The sequence below is a fragment of the Melospiza melodia genome, chromosome 19 (genome assembly GCF_035770615.1).
Source record: "Melospiza melodia melodia isolate bMelMel2 chromosome 19, bMelMel2.pri, whole genome shotgun sequence".
In the NCBI taxonomy this organism is placed as follows: Eukaryota; Metazoa; Chordata; class Aves; order Passeriformes; family Passerellidae; genus Melospiza; species Melospiza melodia.
In genome coordinates this window covers 11,704,240-11,726,755 of record NC_086212.1, presented here as the reverse complement: position 1 = coordinate 11,726,755, position 22,516 = coordinate 11,704,240, and the positions used below count along the sequence as shown (strand labels likewise).

General features: G+C 42.9%; 1 protein-coding gene across 2 annotated transcripts in view; it reads left to right on the top strand.

Moving 5' to 3' along the window:
- CDH4 (cadherin 4) overlaps nucleotides 1–22,516 on the top strand; it is a 416,541-nt gene that overhangs the window by 236,677 nt on the left and 157,348 nt on the right. For both annotated transcript variants that reach the window (XM_063172552.1, XM_063172553.1), the window contains exon 3: nucleotides 10,891–11,114. In XM_063172552.1, the coding sequence (XP_063028622.1) occupies nucleotides 10,891–11,114 (224 nt within the window). The remainder of the gene's footprint in view (nucleotides 1–10,890; nucleotides 11,115–22,516) is intronic.

Here is a 22,516-nt window from a genome sequence, read left to right as displayed (position 1 = left end):
TCTCAGAAGCAATTTGATCATAACCCTCTTTATATCCCTCTCTTCCGCTGCTGAAGTTCCCTGCCTTAAAATGAATTTGTTCTGAGGCAACTCACCGGGGGAATCTAAACTGGTCTTTGCTGTCGGTGACACGTGTTTAATGACATTCTACTGCTTGCCTTACCCAGCTCATCTGAGGCATCTTACTGCTAATTGTTGTATTATTATTACTGTTATTATTGTTATTTTTGTTGTTATTTGCTGTCCCTGCAGCCCTGTGGGGAGAAGGACGGTGGCGCTGCTGGGGCTGGGCTCGTGCTGGGTGCATGGGACACTCATCCCTCGCACATCAGCTCCCAAATCACCTTTCCCTCTCCAAATCTGGGGGATGCAAGGCCAGGTGGGCTCAGCCCGGCCGCTGGCTCCGCACGCGGGCTGCTGCCCATAGGTGGCAAAATGCAGATTTCATTGCGGCAAGACAATATTTTCCTTTTGGATTCTGGGTTTTGTGTGCTTTTGGAAAGCATTTGGCAGCCACAGCAAGTATGTTTACAAAAAGAGCAGAACTGGTAAAGTTCAGGTTCGTGTTTGGATTCAGCCCCAGCAAACTGAAGCTGAAGCTGTGCCAGACGTTTGAAGCTGCCAGACGACAGTTCATCTCAAACAGAAAGCTGAAGAGGGGGAAAGAAATTTGTCAAATGTATTCCATGTGGAATTTCAGGCAATTTAATTTGATTCACTACACTCTGAAATGTCTTGGACTTCCCTATTGTTTCTTTACTTTAACACTAAATTTGATACCTTCTGGGATCTTCAGTGCTTTGTGCTGCATTTGTCACGTTCTCTAATTGACTGGCTTCAGTCTCTCTCGGTTTTAATTGAAGGGACTGAGCCCTGCAAAAGTGCTCCATGAAATTTAAGGTTGCTAGTTTAATCTTGAAGTTGTTCTTCAGATGAGGAGACAACTTGTCTTTTTGGACAGCACTGTAAGTAAAAAGGGCCAGAGAGGATGAATATAAAAAAGAGGAAAGTTTCAGTAAACCTCATCCCTGTGACTCTGTTGGTGGCAGCAGCAGCAGCCAAACTCTGTGGCTGTGGGGATGCTGTGGTCAGGACATGTTCCAGGGTGGCTGCAGAGACCAGGAGGTTCTGCTCGGGTCAGTGATGACCACCACCAGACTGCCTGGATCTGTGTTTTATTGCGCTTTTCTGCTTTCCCGGTTAATTTCCTGCTCTGTGCATGAGTTTCCTGTGGAGTCAGTGTACACTGATCCAGCTCCAGGGCAGGATCCTCTGGCTCTCTGCAGCCTGGCAGCTCTGACACTGTCAGTGTTTGTTACCCCACAAGGGCAGTTTGGGCATCAGGGCCACTTGTTCTCCCCCTGCTCCAGTGCCAGACACAGAACCCAGAGCCTTCATCTGTAAATAAAACTCGCTGAATTTGTCCAAATGTCAAAGCACTTGAGCCCACCAGGAACCAAACAGTGTTTTATTCTACATAATAGTAATTTTTCTTGAAACCTGCAGACTTGTGTAGGTTATAGCTGAAGGTAAAGGACTGCTGCTGCTTTTTGTGCAGGCAGAAGAGCAGAGGTGCACAGCAGCTACAAGTTAAATATAACTACCCTGCCTTGACTCTTTCAGGTAACAAAGTCTTCCATTTCTAATATTCTAGCCTGAAACATCTATTAGTTTACTGCATCGGGATGTGGCTCCCTGGATCAGCGTGTGCTCACACTCGAGCCAGGCTGGGGAAGATGAGAACACTCAGCCCCAAAGTTGTCAGTGTTTACACACAAGTCAAGTCCATAAGGAGTTCAGTGTCTTTGCTGGTGTGTCTGATTTTTTTTCCCTCTGACATGTGCAGCCTCTGTTTCTAGGTGCTGAGAGTTTGTTTGTTTGAAGAGTGTGAGGAGAGAGGAGCCTGAGGCTGTCTGACACAGCTGCAGTTGGAGCATCTCTTTCAACTTCTTTTCCTAGGCTGCAAATGGCCTCTGTTCACTTTGGTTTTTTCCTCACTAAAAATCTTCCTGCAGCTCCCAGTGTCTTCCTAATACACTTCTGGCAAGTTGAAAAGAGGTCTGTGGCAGGGAGGAAACCCCCCAAGGGCAGCAGGTTGCTGTCAGTGGGGCTGGCAGGGGTGGCGGTGCAGGAGCTGTGTGTCCATCCTGCTTCCCACCAGTGCTCCCAGCGCTGGGCTGTTCCTGCACCAGCAGGGCTGGGCTCTCTGCTCACATGGGGATTGTCTCCAGCACAGTCCCAGCCTCACAATAGCTCCTTCCAGGGATGCTCCTGCCCACAGGAGTGATGGGCAAGCAGCTGTTACAGCCTGGAGATTGCCCTACCACTACACAGACTCCACCCTTTGTAATTATCACACCAGGATTCCATAAAACTTGCAGTTCTTCCTCAAGAAATGCATGCTGGTGTTTAAAGTCTTTTCCCACACAGGTAGTTTGACAAACATGAGAGTGTTGTGGAGATCATTAGTGCTAAGAGAAAAACCTCCAAATAAAGCGCTCTGGGATTTATGTGCTCTGTGCTGGTAATAATAATTAGAACATATCCTGCTGCAGGTAACTCCCACAACTTGCACTTTGCTCTGAAGCTGGGAAACTCATTGATTAATCCATGGGGTCAATCAGTCCATCTTGTTTGGAGAGTTAATCTCTGGTGTGCACCAGGACCAAGAGTGAATCAGGTTTATTTACTGCTGCTTAATCAGAGAACCCAAACTCTCCTGTAGAGTGGTGAGAGGTTTGTTTCTACTTAGCCTTTAATTGCAAAATGATCTCATTAGTGCCATAGTGAATCTCAGTACCATCCTACAGACGTGTGGAATTTAAAGAGCAAAGAACAAAAATGGTTTCCTGCAAAAACTCAGCATCTGCCACAAAGTTTGGTGCAGTTGGTGTTGACAGGATCACCCAAACCAGGCTTCTCTTTATTCGCCTTTTAATCTGGAGCTGGACCATCAGCTGCACATCCCAGTGCTTTTCTGTCTACATTGCTGCTAAAAACAGGGCAGGACTGTCATGCTGAACCTGCTGGGAAAGGTTTTTATCCAAAAATAAAGATGCAGAGAACAACGTGGAAAGCAGCAGCAGAGTCACTGTGGTGCTTACCAAAGAAAAGGGCAATCCTCCAAGTTATCCCAGCAGAGAACTTCAGACCTTGTAAGGGTCCTTGCCTCTGTCATCAGGCCCTGGTTTGTGTATTAATTAACCATTCCTGAGATGCCCCAGCAAGGGAGAGAGAGTGGATCTAAAATGGGCAGTGAAATCCCAAATAAAGCAATCCTTGCCAAAGCAGGTGCTGGAAACCCAGAGGTGAGGTTGCATACTCGCAGTAAAGCCCTGAGCATGAAAATGTGGAAAGCAGTGAAAAATGCTCTTTAACATGAGCACCAATAGATGCAGGTTCATGTTCCTGTGCCGAAGAAAATGCTTGAATGTGAGTCCACATCCTGGAAAACCAATTCAAACTTGCTGGCTTTGAAATCTGGGTAGTATCTCTGTGCCTTTTTGGCAGGAATCTGCAGGATAAAATGTAGAAAATAGGGGTGAAAAGACTCCTCTTAATGCTAAATACCAGAAAGAATAGAAGGGAATATTCCGTTTACTAATACTTGTTTCTAATCAGATAAAAATAAGTGACAGTGTAGGAAGAATCCCTCTACTAAGTGCCAGAACATGTCGATTTATCAAATTTTTCTACCATTGCTCTTTTTTTGAGCTCAGCTCGGAGCTGACAGTGTATGTTTTACAGTGCAGCAAGGTAGATTGATTGATCCTAAATAGAAAAGCCTTTGGGGTCTCGAGCTGATGTTTTAGCTTCAGAAAAAAAACTGAGTAAAGCATGTTAATGTAGAGAAAGGAGCCTGGCTTAATTGGACCAACTCCTGGCTTGCTGAAAATTAATGGCTGGCTGGCTGTTGCCAGAGTGATTCATCTTTTCTATCATGTTCTATAGTCCTTCTCTCCAGGGGTCTGTACTCCCCTCCAATTCCAAACCAGAAGTGAAATATACTTCTTCATTTTTTTCTTCCTTAAAAACATGTATTTTAGCTGAATTGGCTTCCAGTAAATGAAAAATAGCACAGGTGGGAATATGAAGGAGGCACTCAGTGTCTGGGATTTAGATTTTTGTTTTGTTTGAATGGGATTTACATTTTTTTTAATGTACCCTCAACTCCTCATTGCTACTGGCTGGCTGCACACATGACAGAGTGACTTTTTAAAGGATCCTGATTTGTCTGTTGAATTGTATTGTTCCTTTTCTTTTTCTCTAGCCATGGAAACAGGAATTCTCTGTAAGCAAGAGCTGATAAAAGTGAATATAAAGCTAGGAGAGGTGTTGAAAGCATTTAGGTGGCTCTGGAAATGAAAAGATGACTTTTCCATGTAGTTCCATCAAGCCCACAGAAGTATTTTTTATATTTTTTTTTTTAAAAAATGTCTTGTGCACGAAAAAGCCTTGCCATTTCCCCCATAAAACCTACAGTCCTGGCTTTGTGGAAGCAAAACAGCTGCAGGTGACAGTGGGGCAGTCAGGAATTCAGTGGTGTGTGCCTAAAACCCACATCTGATCGTGGAGGGCGTTGAGCTTTGCAACTTAAAGAGGGAAAATTCAAAATGTGCCTTTAAACATAAAATGCTTCTGAGTCCCTTTTGAAATCTGTCTGAGCTTCTGCTGGAGGCAGATTGCTGCTGCTTTGCTGACTCCAAGGTGTCACCAGGTGAGTGGCACGTGGAGTCATTTCCAGCAAGCATGGAATAATACAGGTTGGGAATGTCATGAATGTTGTATTATTGCGTAGTCTGAATAGGAGGATTCCCTGTAACTGAAGATTACAAGAAGATAAATAAAGAAAGATTTTGTTTAACATAATTACATATGGTAAATTGTTATGGTAATTTACTATTATTCCAGTAAGGCAAATATTAGCAGTCATAGCTCAGAGATCATAAATAATGCAGTGGAAAATTGGATGTAATGTTTCACATTGACCTGAGATTTGAGAAATGGGCAGAACTGCAGCAGATTTCTGTGCTATTAATTGCAAGAAAATAACATTAAGAACATGCTAAATCATGCTAAATGTTTTCAGCAGATGATAGACTGTGGGATAGTTCATTAATTCTCCAAACTCATTCATTATATTTGTTTTTTACTCCAAGAACATTTAATGAATAATCAATGCTTTGTGAAGCTGAGGGTGTGAGAATGCACATTTTTATATACATTCATATACCAACCAAGATCCATCCATTTATTTCCTACAGATTTCTTGCATCAAAGCATATTTTTAAACTGTATACTCTTAAACTCAGTCACTGGGGATGTGTTTATTAGTCTTTGAAGCAGCTGTTTGAATTGCTGTTTTTACCTTTTACCAGAAGAGTTTGGTTCTCCCACGGTGCTATAAATATTAAATAAAGACACTAAGAGTTTATTAGTGTGATATCCTTTATGGGGACATGGTGGAAAATGTAACCTATAAAATTAGTAATGAGCAGATAAAAATTACACATTGTCTCCATCAGGTTTTACAGCCATCATTTTTTCCTATTTATGTGTTGTTTTTCTTGTGGAGAAGGAGAAGGGCTCTGAGCATTTAATGAACTGCAGGAAGCAAATCTGGCTGTGTATTGTATGATAGTGTGGGATTTACTGTAAGCAGGGGTGGGATAGACACAGGAGTCCAGGCTTAGATGTGGCACTGTGTGTAAGTGTGATGGCTCAAGTCAGTTTTAATTTCCACACAACACTGAAACACCACCTCTGAGTTGTTCCAGAGTGGTTAAAATGCCTGTGGTACCTGGGTACATCCATCCTTTTAATACAGAGAAACAAAATAGGACAAGATAAGACAAGAGGGAACAGCCTCAAGTTGCACCAGGGGAGGGTTAGGTTAGAGATGAGGAAAAATTTCTCCGTTGAAAGGGTTGTCAAGCAGTAGAACAGGAGGCCAGGGAAGTGATGGAAGCACCATCCATGGGAGTGCTCAAATGACATGTAGATGTGGCACCTGGGGACATGGTTTAGGGCTGGACCTGCCAGGATTGGGTTAAGGGCTGGACTCTGTCATCTTAGAGGTCTCTTACAACCTTTGTGACTCGGTAATTATGTAATATTAAAATCCTGCCTCCATTTCAGCATTTTCCTTTTGTAGACAGGATATTTCAGTCACAGAATAATTCCACTGTGTATTTACACGTGCTCATGGGACTCCATTTCACACAACAATTGCAATAATTTGTGTGACATCCCTTAAGTTTTTCACCCTGCACTAATCTGGAAATGCCCTGTAGTTTGCAGGGAGAAGGATCTGCTCTGTTTGCTTTTTGGAAGTCCGTATTTCTAATTTCTCTGTCTTTTTCACTTGTATCTGGTGATGGAGGCAGTTTCCTGGCAGTTTGAATTCCAGGACTCGCATCCCAGCTTTGCTCCAGCGTGGCCATGGGGATTTCACTCAGCTGCACTTGGTTCCCACTGCTGTAAAACAGTTTTCTCACAGACTCACAGAGGGATTGCACGAACGTAAAGAAGGATGCCTCCAAAATGTGGCCGTGTAAAATTTTATGCTGCGTACTTACTTTGCCCAATAAATGCAGCTTCCCAACAAGGCACAGCACGCTCTGCTTCACATTAGCACTTAATGGAGAAATCACTTTGTGAGGCTGTAATGTGCCCGTGCGTTTTTGTGGTTAACTGAATGTTTGGTGCCTGTTCTTAGGCAACAGGAGCCTCTCCACACAGGACATGTTTGGGATTTTGTAATTTCTGGCGTGGTGACACGCAGGGAATGCTGGCCAGGACTGCCCCCCCTGCAGAAGCCAGAGGAGATGGATGAGTGCAGACATTTGGGAGCGTCAGGCCAGAAGTGCCAGGGCAGGAATTCAAGTGATTTGCTCGTGATCACACAGGAGAGACATTTCCGTGCGTGGTGAGGACTCTGCAGGTTACCCAGACATCTGAAAATCCCAAAGGCTGCTGTTAAGCCATCCTCACCTTAATGATGTTCAAAGAAGGGGCCAGGGGGGTATTTGGCAGCTCAGATTTATCGCAGTGCACCGGGTGCAGGGGAGCTGGTCAAGAGACACGACTTGAAAAGCAGATGGATCCTGCTGGAAATAGTGCTGTGTGTTTGCTGCTTTAAAGTTCATCAGGCAAGAAACAACTTTTGCAGAGATAATCCTCAAAACCACGGTGAAAAACAGAGTCCTGAAGGGACCCATATCCTGAACTGTGGGATGATGTCCTGCCAGGGGGTTTATCCTAATAAACGAGTATTATCCCTCCTGCTCTGCCAGCCCTGTGCTGCTTGCCAGAGGGGGCACTTTTTAATGGACTAAAAAAAGTCAAAGGAAAATCCAGAAGGATAAGGCTAAAAGCGAATTCTTTGGTTTATACCATTTATAGTCCTATTAAATTCAGTATTTCTCTCAGACATTTGGGGGGCAAGAAGTTCAGTGTATTCGTACATCTTTCAAGATCCTGACTTGATCATTTGACTCTGGCCAGCCAGCTTAACAAGCTAAATAATAAAAGGGAACAATGCAAAACTTGTTGAATTTTTTTTTTCACCCTGTGTCTTTTTTGAAGTAAAATACCATTTTTTTTCCTCAGATGCCCAGCAGTTTGCTGCAGACTCCTGCAGCTTCTCTGCCCATCACTCAGTACCTGTTTCAGCTTATCAAATTGTTGTACTTCCTCCTTTCATAGAGAAGCAATTAAAAATGATGAGGGTAAAGGGTTAAACCTAAAAGCTTGCTAATGAGGGTGCCTTCTTGGTTTTCCTTTCATCAGGTATTAGATGTTGTTTTCAGCATAAGCTTTCGATAAGCTTCACTGAACATTTTTCCAGTGTATTTTTTAAAAAGTTGGGTTTTTTTTTTACCATCCTGTAAAAATGATAGATGTGTGACTCTGCTGTTTATCCAAAATCCTAATTACTGATGCTGCAGCTTTTGAATGTTAAATTTCTGCAGTGTTCTTTAGTCTTCAGACTGGTCAAAGAAAGATTGATTTGTGTCCACAGAGAGTTTTAAGACTAGTAAACACAGCCAACGGTTGTTTATTTATTTTTTCCATTATTTGAAAGTCAAAAGTTGCATCAACTGCGAATTATGTACACGTAGAGATTTCTAAGGGAGAAAAAGGAGGAAAAAAAGCAAAAGTTGTCTGCCATTGAATGAAATTTTAATTTCTATCTCCACAAGAGCAAAGAGTAGGGGTAACAGGTAGAATTTGAAATTATGGATGAGATTTCCTTTCCTTGAGCTATGCTATTTATTATAGAACAATAGCTTGGTGGGGTTTTTTTCCCTAAGCCTGTACACATATATTTGGGAAAAGTATTTTATGGATAAATATATATAAATGAGGTTTACAGATTTTGTGGATCTTTGAGGAGCTGGCTGTGCTAATCCCATGCTGAGCATTCACCTGCCTGTGCTACCCGAGAGGAGCAATGTGGGGCAGAGAAGGTGCTTGTTTAAAAAAAAAAAAAAAAAAAAGGAAAAATAATCAGACGATTTCTCTCAGGGTTTTCTCCGTCTCTAGTCAAGTTTGTTTTAAACTAATGGAAGTAATTAGCAAGTCACAGAGGGACTTTGTCTACGAGGTAGCCATTTTTAGATAATGGAGCATAAAAGTCGGCACAGTGACATATGACACCAGAGCAGCATCTTGGAGCCACGAGCTGGGTCTTAAGCAGATGTTTAAGTACTTTGAATACTGAAATCACTACATACACATATAGAAAGGTTGGTTGTGTTTTTTTTTTTTTCCTCTCAGACTACTGTAGGGCTTTCTTTTAATCTCAGTACAATCAAAGTAAGCTCTGAAATGTTTTTTAATGTGCAGTCATTATCACTCCTTTCTCTCTTCTTTAAACGTCTTTCAGTGAGTGATAGGTGGGCACTTGGGGAGCAGGGATGGAACCCGAGTTTTACAGTGACCATTGCACAGCAGAGGGGTGCAGCAGTACAGCAGCTGATGTGCCGGGTTCCTGACAGTGACCGTGGTGTTGAGCTGAAAATAAATAACGTTTAGAAGTGAGGATGCAATTGGCATGTTCACACACGTTTATTGTAGGTGTGAATCGGGGGAGATTTGCAGAAATTCCGGAGAGATGAGGGTGATCTCCCAGCAGGGTGGTCCCAGAGGTCCAGGGAATCTCCCCTCGCAGCTCTCTGAGATTGTCCCAGTTCTTGTAGGTGCCAGCAAACCCTGTGTGTGCTTTCCCTCATCCAGGGCTTTCAGGTAGTTTGTATGTACTAGAGAACTTGATCCATCTCATTTTTTATAAATCAACGTGTGACATTCGCTGTTTGTGCCCAGCAGTTGCGGCAGCATTTGGTAACACTTCCCACCACACACATAAAAATGTACCAGTGTGGTCTAAATAAACACACAGCACAGAAAGCCTTTGTAGATGTACAGTCAGGACACAATCACAGCACCCCAGTTATTGAGGGGTGAAGGAGGGCAAGGATTTTCCCCTCCTCTGCCCCAGTCTGCTCCTCATTTCTCCCTACTTTGATGTGCCTGGGGGCTTTGGCAGCCAGATGTGTTGAGCCATTTCCTGCTGTTCTTTTCTTTCACCTGTGCCATGGTTGAGGTTTTTTTTTTAAATTTAAATCCAAATTAGTGCTTGATTCAGCTCAGAGCAGCACTGCAGAGCTGTGGTTGGTACAGGGGGAAGAGGGCAGCTGGGATAAAAGTGTCCCAGAAGCTCCTCTCCCTGGAGTGCCCTGCATCCCTGCATCCCATCACCACAGCCAGCCTGGGTGGATCCATCTGACCCAGCCCCTCTCCTGCAGGAATTCAGTGTTTGCTGAAGCCCAGCAGAGCTGGCCCAGCAGGTTCTCCTCTTCTCCAGGCAGGCTGGAGCATCTCAGCTTGAGAACCTGCCTGGCAATCCGAGCTGGAGCGCTGTGCATCCCCTCTCACTCACTTGAGATGTTTGTACGGGTACAATCTGTTTTCCTTCACCACATGTGTGTTCCGCCCCGCGGATTACTGAAATGGCAGAAAGTGTTTGGTTTCCTGTGTTATTAGCTGCAGGTTCCATTTCTATCCGATTTGTCAATTCTGTCACATAATAGGGTTGAGGTTTTTTTTTCCTGGTCTAATGTATGTGACATGTTTCATAATGCCAATAAAAATAGTTTTCAAACTAGACTGTGAAAGACTTTGACCAAAAAAAAAGGTGAAAATAGAAATATCAGCGACTGGGGAGCTTTGATCTGACAAAGTAGGCTTTCAAATGACACGTTATGGTTTATGAAGCACAGTTTTACAGTTCCTTTTTGCAGTAGCTGTAACATGTGAGGGGTTGGCCAAGGTGGGAATGCAGCTCAGGATGGGGGGTCCAGTTCCAGCTGCAGATGCATGCTCCAGAATGGTTTCAACTTTTATTTCTGTGTTAAATTTTTTTGTTGTTTTTATATTTCTGATAATGGAATTGTTATGGGCTTTTGAATTTCAGTTAAGAATGTGCAAATAGCCTATCTGGTAAGTAGGTTATTGAAGGGTTAGGGAAATGGAGAACATTTCCTGAAAAAAAATACCCACAGCGTGGGTAATAGACTCCAGTTGAATTTAAAAGATAATGGCGACAAGGGAGAAATCCACTTGTACAAATGGGGAACAGCTGTGTTTGAGATCTAATGAAACTGTATCAAATACTTTAAAAATGGCTTACAACTTCTTCCCTGGGGAACAGAGATAAAGCACAAGAGCACTCCTGAAAGGTCGAAGAAACAGTTAAATCATTTCCTTGATGGTTATTAGAGATATAGAAGACATCAGTGAAAATTAAATGTCTGAAACTTGTATTTGATTGCTTTCCTTATCACGCCAATCTCACACATTTCTCCCCTCTCTTCCTCTCTGTTCTAGTAAAATTTAATAACTGTGCTGGCAACAAGGGCGTGCGGTACGAAACCAACAGCCTGGACTTCAAGGTGAGGGCAGACGGGACCCTGTTTGCTGCCCACCACCTGCAGGTGCCCTCCAAGCAGCTGATCCTGGTGGTGACCGCCTGGGACCCCCAGAGCCTGGGCAGATGGGAGGCCATGGTCAGGTTCCTGGTGGCAGACAAGTCCCAGCACAACGGACACAAGGTGAGAGTTTGTTTCAGAGCTCTTTCTCCTGCTTTGTTCTTCCTTTGCCCCAAAGTGTTTTGTGTCGACTGGTCTGTGCTTCATAAGGAAGTGTTCAGGTAGGAGATACCATGAGCAATATCAATTCCTACCATAAGGAAGGGTCCAGGTAGGAGATTCTGTGACTGTGTTCACAGAGGTCTGAGGATGAGGGAAGAGATGAGGATCTGACTCCATGTTTCAGAAGGCTGATTTATTATTTTATTATATATATTACATTAAAACTATACTAAAAGAATAGAAGAAAGGATTTCAACAGAAGGCTAGCTAAGAATAGAAAAAGAAAGAATGATAAACAAAGGTTTGTGTCTCGGAGAGAAAGTCCAAGCCAGCTGATTGTGATTGGCCATTAATTACAAACAACCAACATGGGCCAATCACAGATGCACCTGTTGCATTCCACAGCAGCAGATAATCAATGTTTACATTTTGTTCCTGAGGCTGCTCAGATTCTCAGGAGGAAAAATCCTAAGGAAAGGATTTTTCATAAAAGATGTCTGTGATAAGATACCATGAGCAATATCAATTCCTATTGTAAGGAAGTGTCCAGGTAGGAGATACCATGAGGAGCATCAAATTCCTTGCAAATGATCCTTGAACCTCTCTGACAGAAATTACTTAAGGTCTCCAGTGAGGGAAGTGTTCTCTAAGTTCATGATTCTATATTTTTAAGTGACCACTTGTCTCTGTCACACACCATAGGTCATGTACATCATGTTTGCACCTCATGGCTGATAATCTCTCTTGACTCCAAGTCAAACCAGGAGATGAAGGGTGAAGAGTCAAAACCAACCATCTTCCTGATGGTTTTAAGCTCAGATTTCTTTTGTGACAGCACAATCGCGCACTGGCAGCTCTGCCCTGCTCCTCATCTCCCCGGCTCTCAGAGTCGCTCTTGCGAGCAATCTGCATGGCCCTGCAGCTTGCAGAGGGGAGATTTGGGCTTGTTCCTTGCCTTGCAAGGGCAGGGAGCGTTGCTGCTGCCTGATAAGGGCCCCGTGCTGACACACGGGGCGGGCAGCGAGGCTGCGGCGCCAGCCGTGCCCTGTGCTCGGTGCCAGCAGCTCCCCGCGCCCACCCCGGCTGGCAAAGCCAGAGCCAGCCTCGCAGGCAGCAGGGCACAGATGGTTTCTTGCTGCTTTAGCTCCATACGGGCGGCTGAAAGGCAGCAGGGCTCTGTCCCTGCCCTGCAGTCTGGGAGCAGCGTTCCTTCAGTGAAAATGTGCGCAGAGCCGCTGCAGCTGGGGGCTGCTCCAGGAAAACACAGTTCTGCTCTGCCCCTAGAGTAGCTGCCACTTTCTCACCTCTTCCATATCATTTTTGGCAGCAGCAGTTCACCTTCTCATTTTCAGTGCTAGTCTGGGCTGAAGATCTTTCACTACGCGGTGTAAATGCAGTTATCTTCAGTTATCAGTTATCTCTGGTGCTGGGCTGGTTGGGTGGTGACATTTGGGCAGGACGTGGCAGGGAATTGTTTCGGGAGCCTGGTTTATTGCTGGATCTTGAGGATCTGCAGGGTAAGGATGAAGGTGTGTGTCCTGGGAGCAGCCATGGCTCCTCCAGGGGCAGGTGGGGTCTCTTGACCATCCATGGCTGTAATTTGGATTAATTAACCATTAATCAGTAATGGTCCAAACAGCAAGACTGGCCTCTGCTGCCATGCTGTCTGTAGTGCTTGGACAGAGTGCAGGGCAGGGTGAGAAAACAAAGAGAGACTTCCTATGTCAAGTTGTTAAAATTCCACCATGTAACTCTGTGCTCTTTGGGAGAGTTTTTGCCATATTTGAGACAAAAAGGAGAAACTTGGACAGACTTAAATCTCTCACTTGCCCACTGGGCTGACCCCTAAGCTTTTGCAGGGCTTAGAGTCATGTGAATGAACTTCTGCTACTGTTCAGTAGGGCTTGAGCTTGTGGAAGATGTAATTAAACCCTGTTTGTTATTGTCAACTCAATTTGCCATTTCTAACCAAAGAAATACTGCTTCCTTCTAAAAGTAATTAAATATTGGAGGAGCAAAGTAAGATGTCTTACATACTGCTTTAAATTTCCCCTCAGTGTAGCAGAAAAAAAACCTGAATAAGCACACATTTCTGTTTTAGTATAATACTTGGTTGGAAATTCATCTAATGTCAATGTAATCTGAACTCTGGTTGAAAACAGAGAGCTAAGCTTCTTAAAATTCATATCCCTCCTTTCTAAAAGCCTTATTAGTGTGTAGTTTGAGGCTGGAAAAATACAGAAAACAAGACTAATGACAAGGTCATAAGCAGTTTTATTATGGGCCCCTATAGCAGGCATCTGACTTGTGTTTTATTTAAATGCCTGTGGTTTTTGCAAGCAAAATAATCCTTTGTTTACTAAAGAAATAAATATGATTATGAGATTATTTTAAAAAATAATAGTGTTTGTGCAGAAAAAAAGAACCCCAAACCTTACAATATCCAGTTCAATATGTTTCAGGCCATGACCCTTATGTGTTTTGTGGCTTTTACTAGAGGCACATTTCACATTTGGTTTTGTGTAGAATAATATGACTCAAGCAGAACGATATGTATATATATATATGTTTTTTTAAGACATTTTAGATTGTTTTGTTATACTCAGGATATAGAGATGGCAAATGTGGGAGAGAAAGGAGGAAGTGACCTGAGAGAGGGAGGGAGACCAGTTTTCTTCTGGGGCATCCATTTATTTCCATTTTACTTTTTAAATTTGTGACTGATTTTGCAAAAATGCTGAACAGTTCCCAGACATTATAAATAATTGGCATGAAATTCAGTTACTGCACCTGCTGATCACTGTTTGTTGGCACCTATAGAACAAGAAAAGTCCTTTTGCCTTGGAGCAATGAGCAGTGGCCCTCAGTGAGGGCAGTCCCTCATGACAGGGGCCCCTCAGAACCCCCTCTGAAAGGATAAATCAGAATTTATTTCATTATTATCCAGGGATTAAAACTGCATCAAAACCAGCCCTCCTAGAATGGCCATTATTAGGCATTTGGTTTACTGTGGAGGTTACAATACAGAATAAATGTTATGGGAGAAATCAATGTTTTTGGGATGCTGGCTGGGATTTTGGGGGGCCAGGACTGACTCTGCCTGCACAGTGGGACAGTGGGCTGCTTTCCAGGAGAGCACAGAGGATTCTTCCAGCCATAAATGACCCTTTGGACCTGTGATCCTTTCTTGTCACAGCATCTATGACTGAAAATCCGCTTTGGTGATGGCCCAGGGCTTCCAAGGCAGCAGATCATTTCTTGTTGGGCCCGTCCTCCCCTTGTGTGATTTCACTGCAAAATCAGCAGCTTTGGGTCCACACCTGTGCCCCAGACCCCCCAGCCGAGCCTGGCTCTTGGTGCAGCCTCACATTTTAATGGGGAGGGACCCAGCACAGTGACAGTTCCCCCTTTTTCACAGTGTTGGCCTTATAAATAATGTGCTGGTTGCTTGGGATGCCTGAATAACCTGCCAGATTTCACTGAAAAACACTGTAAGGAAAGAGTTCTAACTACTACATTAAAGTGTGATGCTAGTAGGGTGAAATGATAGAAAAGAAGGCAAATACTTTAAAAATGTACTTTATGATACATGAGGCATACATTTCCCCTCCTCGCCAGCAAACCCTTGAATGTAAACTTTTTTTTCTGGTTAATACAAGTGATGTTAGTAACTCAAGGAACTTTTTTGTTCAGTCTTGCAGGAAACCTGATAGCAATTCAATTAGAAAATGCAAATGAGGTCACACATTTCCCACAAGAGTGCTGAATTACCCCAGAGGAAGCTGAGTGATATTCCAGCATAACAATAAATACTTAAGATAAAATTTCTTCCGCTGTTCTTGTCTGGCTGCCTGTTGTTCCATCTGAAAGTTTCAGTTGGGGCTGTGGGTGTAGTTTGGGAAGAAGGAAAAAGAAAATAAAAGAAAAAAGAAAATAAAAGAAAGAAAAGAATAAAGGAGAAAAGGAAAAGAGAAAAGATGCTGTTTTTATGAAGTAAAGTCTTTGTGGCTTGTGTCAGCATTTGTGAAAGATGAACTTGAGTGGGATAATGCTCCAGAAGAAAGCAAAGTAAAGCTGGGCTTTACTTATCTGGAATTAGCAATGTCTTCTTTTCTAAGAGTGCATGCTATTATTTTGAAAAATTGGATATTGATTCAACTGAAAGTCTAAAAATGAAAATTATGTTTGTGAACAGTGACATTGCTGAAGACTGCAGTCCTCAGTGTCCTGTTTTTTAGTTACTGAAACTCAAATTTTCCCATTTATGAGTAGAAATATTGTGCATTCGTCCTTCACACCCTGCACCTGCCCTCTGTGTCCATCAGTCCAAGCTCCTCCTCATCATTCCTTGAAAATCAGCTTCCCCCACCCCCTGTGTTGGCTCATCCTTCTCATTTATATTGATTATTTTCTTTAATTTTCAGTTCTTTCATGTGTCGAAGGCACATCTGGCAAATTTTCTACTGTATTTGTTTAGCTGTCTATTTTTCTGTAGTTCTCGCCTCACAAGATTAAAATCCAGATTGTAGAAATAGAGCATAGAGAGGAATTCACAGCAGAAGAGCTTAGAGGTACAGGATATATTCAGCACATGTAAGATGTCAGTCATCTGCTGCCAGTGGCTTAGTTTAGTGAGAAAAAAATACTGTTTTCTTTGAACTGTGTTTATGTCAACCAAAGTTTCTCGTTGTTTGAGCTTTTCAAATTCTGAGCATGGAAATATGTAAATTTTTGTAATGCTAAATCACTGGGAATTGTGCAATTAAATTCAGAAATATGTGAGGTCTGCAGCTAGTGTTTAAAACATTGAGAGCTGCTGTCAGAAATCAATTCTTGCTTAAGCCCAGCTTGTGTTTTATTATATCTCATCTTATTTTGGGCTGCTTTCATAACCCAGCTATGAGTCCACAGCCAGACAATGTGAATGTGAAAAGCTGGTTCTTACAGACACAGAGCTTTTTTTTATTTAAAGCCTTTAAATAATCATCTGTGGTATTTCACCTGGCAGTGGTTCTAAATTCCAAGAACAGCCTTTTATTGCTGATCACAAGCACAAAGGTCTCTGGGCAAGGAAAGGCTTATTCAGCACTGCTCTCATTGATGGCCTGGGTCATTGTGCAGCCAGGATGCTCTGCACGGGCTGGGAGCCCTCCCTTGAGGGAGGAAAATCAGAGTTTAAGTGCGATCTGTGTTTCCAGTGACTCCAGTCTCGCTGCTGGGCAGGTGCACCTGGAGGAAATGAGACAAAATGCGTTCACTTTATTCCTTCCTTCTTTTCCCTGCTCTGGGGTGAGGTGTTACCTGTGGCATCAGGGTGAGGGGAGTTTGCCCCATCAAACTGTTTTATCACTAGAGAAGGGCTGGAAAAAATGAGGTTTTAGTTGTCATCCTGCCTTTTTCTGATGATACTGGTGCATATTTTGAGTACTGGGTCATTACAGTGGCACTGTCCTCTTTCACTACCTCTGTGGGGGATCCAAGGCAGTAACTAAATACAGCAAAATGGCAGTTGGAATAGTTTTTATTTCTGTGTCTCATCAGTCAAGCAAGACCTGGATTTATCTGTCAGGCAGGGTACATGCAGAGATTTCTGTTTCCTTCAGATAACTTGTGAGACATTGTTTGGGGTTTTAACAAATCAGATCAGTGGAAAAGATAAGAAAGAAGACGACTAATAAATTAGTATCACATAATTGTTACCAGTGAGACTGCTCATGATAATTGTGCAAGTCTAATGAAGATGCATCTGCTGAACTTGCCTGACCTCGTGCTTGGGTGAATTTGAGCGTCTCACATGTAACCATTGCAGGAGGAGAGAGTGGTGGTTGAATGAACCTCCCTGGCCTGGTTCTCAGGTGTGCTGCATGCCACGGCCTGGTGCTGCAGCCAGGATGAGATGTGACACACAGGTGCTCGTTGCCTTGGAAAATCAGCCCACTACGGGAAGTTTCCAAGCACTGCACTTGCTGCATTTAGTTCTTAAGCAGTCAGCATCATACCGAGGGTCAGGCTCAAAGCCGTGCTCAAAAGAGCATCTGTAAGTGAAATTCACTCTAGATGTGTCTTCCTTCAAACAAAAAGAAGTCCTAAGGATTGAACTGCCTGCACGGAAATAAGTTTTTCCTGATAAAACAAACCCCGTGGACTGCTGCGTGCTCCTGCCTGTGATGTGTTCCTTGCCCTTGCCAGATCAAAGCTTTTGACCTCCCATTTCATGTTCTTTGTTGGTAACTTCTCAAGTCTGACTGCCACTTCAAAAAAAAAATATTTTGGACTGGATATCCTAAAAATACCTTCCTTGCTGTGATAATCTGATGACAGCTGCTTGTAAACATGACTTTGAGTGCAGACAAAAATTGCTTCATACAGGCACGTCCATTAAAATAAACTGGTTGTAGGGGCTCTGAGTGTCCAGGATCTTTCCTTTAGCCCAAGCTGAGACAGATTGGTAGATGCAAGCTCAATTTTGGTTCCTCCCAGCCTCTGGAGATCAGGTCTTGGACTTTTGGGTGAGGCAGTGACCCTCTGGCATGTCCAGCTGGAGGAGTGCCAGGGATGGGTGTCCAGCAGGGCAGAGTGGCCTGAGGACCTCAAGGATTGGGATTTCAAACACTGTTCCCACCCAGCAAAGCATTTAAACTCAGGCTTAAATTTGATCTTGCAAATTGAGATAAATTGAACGTGTCCTCACGGTCAAATTTGAGCATTTCTTAGGTGCACTCTGGAATTGGAGGATAAAAAAAGAAGAGCAGTCTTTTCTCAAGAGCCTCTTGAAATAACCAAAGGATAACTTGAAAGGGCAAATTCTCACACTAGCACTGAGGAGAAGTACCAGACTGAATTACTTTACTTTGTGCTAAAGTAGCAGCAGCGCCTGTGATCTTTTAAATCTCTTGTGATCTTTTTACTTGCAAACATTATGAAGAGGAGGAGTATTGTTACATTTAATTCATTATGATTATTTTAATTCATGTATCTTTTGAACCTCATGGCTTTAAAGAAGTAAAATGAGATTACAGTTTTTCACAGGCTTTTAAGGAGTAGACTTGCTCCCACTTCTTTCTGTGATGAAGAGCACTTGTAATAGTCTGAGTTTTAGAAGCAAAAGAATTGTGTTTTGGAGCCATGTTTTCAATTATTTTTTAGAAATTTTACTGGGGAGGAAGAGCTCAGATTGCTAGCCCAGATTTTTCATGCATTTTCCTCAAGATCAGGTGCAGGATGAGAGAGGTAATTCCAAGCTGCAATAGAGGTTTTCACTGTATAGTATGTGGCAAGATCTACCACCTTTATTCCTGATATGCAGTACATAACAAGTATGAGTATTTTGTGATTTAATAGCCCTACTCTTGAGAAGTGCTTGTACTTCTGAAGCCATTGTGTATGGCTTCTCCCAATTATGAGAATGACATTAACTTGAAGATAGAAGTGTCTCTTGGTAAACACTAGAAGGTAGAGTACAACAGTAATTTAGATGTTTCTTAAACAATCCTACCTGGGAAGCACTGTGAGATTAGTTCTTACAAAGGGAGTGTGAAAAGGTCAAGTTGATGTGGGGAGCTTTGCAAGGAAACAACCTCATCAGAACTTTTCCTGTTGGGATAAGATGTTCAAGCCATAAAATGAGGAGGAGAAGTACATCCAGAGCTGTGCTTTGGGGGTGATGTCATCTTCTGCCCATTGACAGCTCTTGCAATATTCAAAGCCTGACAATGACAAGAAAAGTATCACAGATGCTGGAAACCTGTGGGAGCCATAAAAGATTCCACCAAAGGCAGACAGATTTCTAAGGTACCTGCTTTGGTACGTGATTCTTCCAGAGAATGGGAGAGGAAGATCATTCAAAACCCTGAGAGAGTGCACTGGCCAGGAGGTGCCTCTAATCATCCGTGTGGTACCACAGAATAAGTCTGAGCACAGCTCTGCCTCTCCTTCCCTGCTGGCACTCCCATCCCTTAGAGATCCTGCGGGCATTTTGTGATTTTGTGTCTGCTCAGTAACGACGCCAGCGCGCTGCCCGCGCCTGTCCTCGCTGCAGCACTAAAGCACAGCCCATTGAAGTGCTCTGGGAACTGCATTTCAGCTTAAATTGGTGATAACTTACCCAACACAAAGTGTGGGTGAGCTCAGGAGATTGCTGATTCCAATTAAATTATACTGGGAAATCAGCATCTCCTGTCCCAGCCTGGTCAGCAGGCGCCCAGAAAGCCCCATTCTGCCCCAGGGGTGTTAGCTGCAGCCTGTGTCCATGGGGACCTCACCAACCCTGTTAGGTTTTCTGATCAAAGAGATTAACATGTATTTGGGTTTTTTAAATAAGAATCTTCTGTGGTAGCCACATGGGTATCACCTTCTGTGATAACCACATGCCCAGAGCTGGTGCATCTCTTTTCTCTGGAGTCCAGACTTAACTCAGCATTTAATTACAGTAACCCACAACGGGCCCTGCTGCACCTTTTGCAAGGAAAGGATCTTCTCCTGCTTACTCACAAGCCAGTCTCTCGTGTTCTCCCTATTTAAAAATCCCTTGGTTTTACCTCCTACTATTCTTCAGCTTTTTTATTGCTTTGCACCCCTGCAACACCAAGGAGCATTTTGACTCCTCGGTCACTCTGATCACATTTTAGTACTTCTGTCGGGTAAAGTTTTCCAAAGCCTGCAAAGCCAGCCAGATACCTAACAACCTTAAATTTGCATTCATGCCTCATTTTTCAGCTCTCAAGGAACAGGGCATGTAGAGCTTTGACACTGACTCCTCAGGAACGAGGGGTTTTGGCATGGCTGATGCATTTGTGTGCATTTCGTGGCTCATTCTCCTCCTCTGAGGGCAGTAACTTGGTTAGCTTTTAGTCAAACTTTTTCTTCCCTGTCAGCTGATGTGTTCTGGAAGCTCGTGCACTTGCCAAATCTGACAATTTTTCTTACTAATTGACTCTAATGCGAACTGCTCTATGCAGCCCCACTGCTAGCTGATAAAAACAAAAAGTAATGAATTTTTGCTTAACTAGCTGATTTAATTAAAATGTTTTATACTGTACTTGTATGGTTTCTATAAATGGAGAGGTAATTTTGTTTAATGAGTTCCTAACCAAACATAACATTCCTGATTGTACGTAGCCAGATTTGATAAAGGTCACAAACGCTGCAATTCCACTGTTTGCTTTTGGAAGTCGTGATGATCAAACAGCTTGCTTGGGTACTGGAAATATCCTGTCAGGATTGGTTCCCTCTATTCCTGTTTATACCAGAAATTATTAGTATAGTTTTAGGAGCAGAGGGGGTTCTTCTCTGTATTTGGACACTGTTCATTATCTTTAAAGTGGAAGTGTACTGCCAAAATCCCATCTCATTGTCAATTAGTGGCTTCTCTGCAAACACATTCATTTAATGCCCCTGCTGAAGAGCTGTGGATGTTGGAACATCTTGCTGCTAAAACAATAGTTTTCAGAGCTCTTTGACACAAATCATTCATGAATGGCAATTTATGCCGTGATGGTAATGGGATGTGACATGCAGCTATCTTTGATTAAATTTACCACAGCTTACAACTATTAGTAAATAAAGCTAACACAGACAGTCATCTCAGAGTTCTAGAGGGTGGATAAGGAGAAAAACAGATTATGGATTCCTTACCTGTGCAGTTCCTAAATAATAGCTGCACATAGCACAAGTATAATAAATTAAAGTCTAAAATAAAAAGTCTGATCTTTTTAAAACTACTTTTTTTCCCTGTCTCCATCTTCAGCAAATTCAGCAATGACCTAAATAAAAAAGGAATCAATTACCGTAAAATAAATAAATTTGCTGTTTGTTCTGCAACCCTTTCATTCTGCTGTATGAGAACACAAAATGGAATATCTTTCTATACTGAAAGATCAAAAACTGGAGAAATGGTGCATTTTGGGAAAAAAGGGTTCATTCGTCCTCCACTGCCGTCCCTGATGTCAGCAAAATGTTGTTTCCTTAGAACAGAATTCATGCAAATGTTTATTTTGCAGTGCTCTCATGTTCCCTTTGTTAAAGAACTAAGCTCTATTTTCATTGTCTTATTTTCTGTTTGGTAAATATAATTTTCTCCTGTCCTTTCTGCAGCTACCATGGAAACAAGCAAAAATGCTTCAGATTAAATATTTTTTTAATAGATTCTTTTTTTTTTTTCCCCTGGTAGAAAATGGTAGCAGTTTTCAAAATGTATATTGATATAGGAGATGAAGGGAGATATTGTTTGAGCAATGGACTAAAGGTGGACTTTGTATCCCCTTGTATTGACAAAAATATATTAAAAACATGTTGCCTCAGTTAAACCCTGTGAGTGACACTAGAAGCAAAGCAACCCAGGTATTTCTTTTCTGAAAGATATCTGGTGTGAAGTGTTAAAGATCCTATGAAAATAACAAGGCTGGCGTATAAATAAAACAGGTTAAATCATGAATCATTTTGATACCTTGAAAATAAAGGCCTTATTTCCCTTCCTCCAATTGCAGGTACTTTTTATTGCAGATGCAAGCATAATATATTTTAGTGCTGAAACATTTCATTTTTCGGGTTGAGCCCTATGAAATTATTAATCTCCAACAAACGCACCCTAAGACTTGTTATTTATATGCAGGGAATGGCGGCTTATTTACCCAAACATTGGAGTGATCCAAAATGTTCAGCTAAGCAGGAACACAAAATATGATATTATATTATGTAAATGGGTTTGTGATACGCTCTGCTGGATAATAACTTCCAGATGTCTCCGTAGCCAGAGGCTGACGGATATCAAAGGCAGGTTGGCTGGGAGGGGAGACAAGCCAGCTGGCGAGGCCGGCTACTGCTAAGCGTAGCGGAAGGTGGGAGCTGGTGTTCCTTCACACTCACTGCTCCTCGTTGTGGCCTAGTGAAAAGTGAGCGCCTCGTGGCCTTCTTGTCACGGGCAGGATGGGGCTGGAGGGGCTGCTGGCATCCCACGTGTCTTGTTCTGTCAGGGGATTATTTTTTGAGTTCTTTCACGAGTAGAGGTTGGGTTTAGTCTGAGTCTCCCAGTAAATGAAAGGCTGGCGAGCCACAGACCAGCACTGACAGGAGATTATGCTCGCTAAATGGCTTTTCCAACTTAGCCTTTATTCCCAGTGCCAGGTGCAGACAGGGAATGTCCCTGAGCTCTCAGCTCTGTGGTGTAAATGGAGTTAGTTGAAGCAGCCTCACCGGTTTGGAGTGAGGTGTCCTGAAGGTGTTGGTTTCTGAAATCTGACAGCCCCTTTGGGATTTAGCTCCGTGTCCTCTTCCCAACGCAGCAGGTTGTGTTCACCATCCTTAAAGGCAATTCTGGACTGAAAAGGGACTGGAAATGACTGGAGATTCCAGTAAGGCTGCTGACA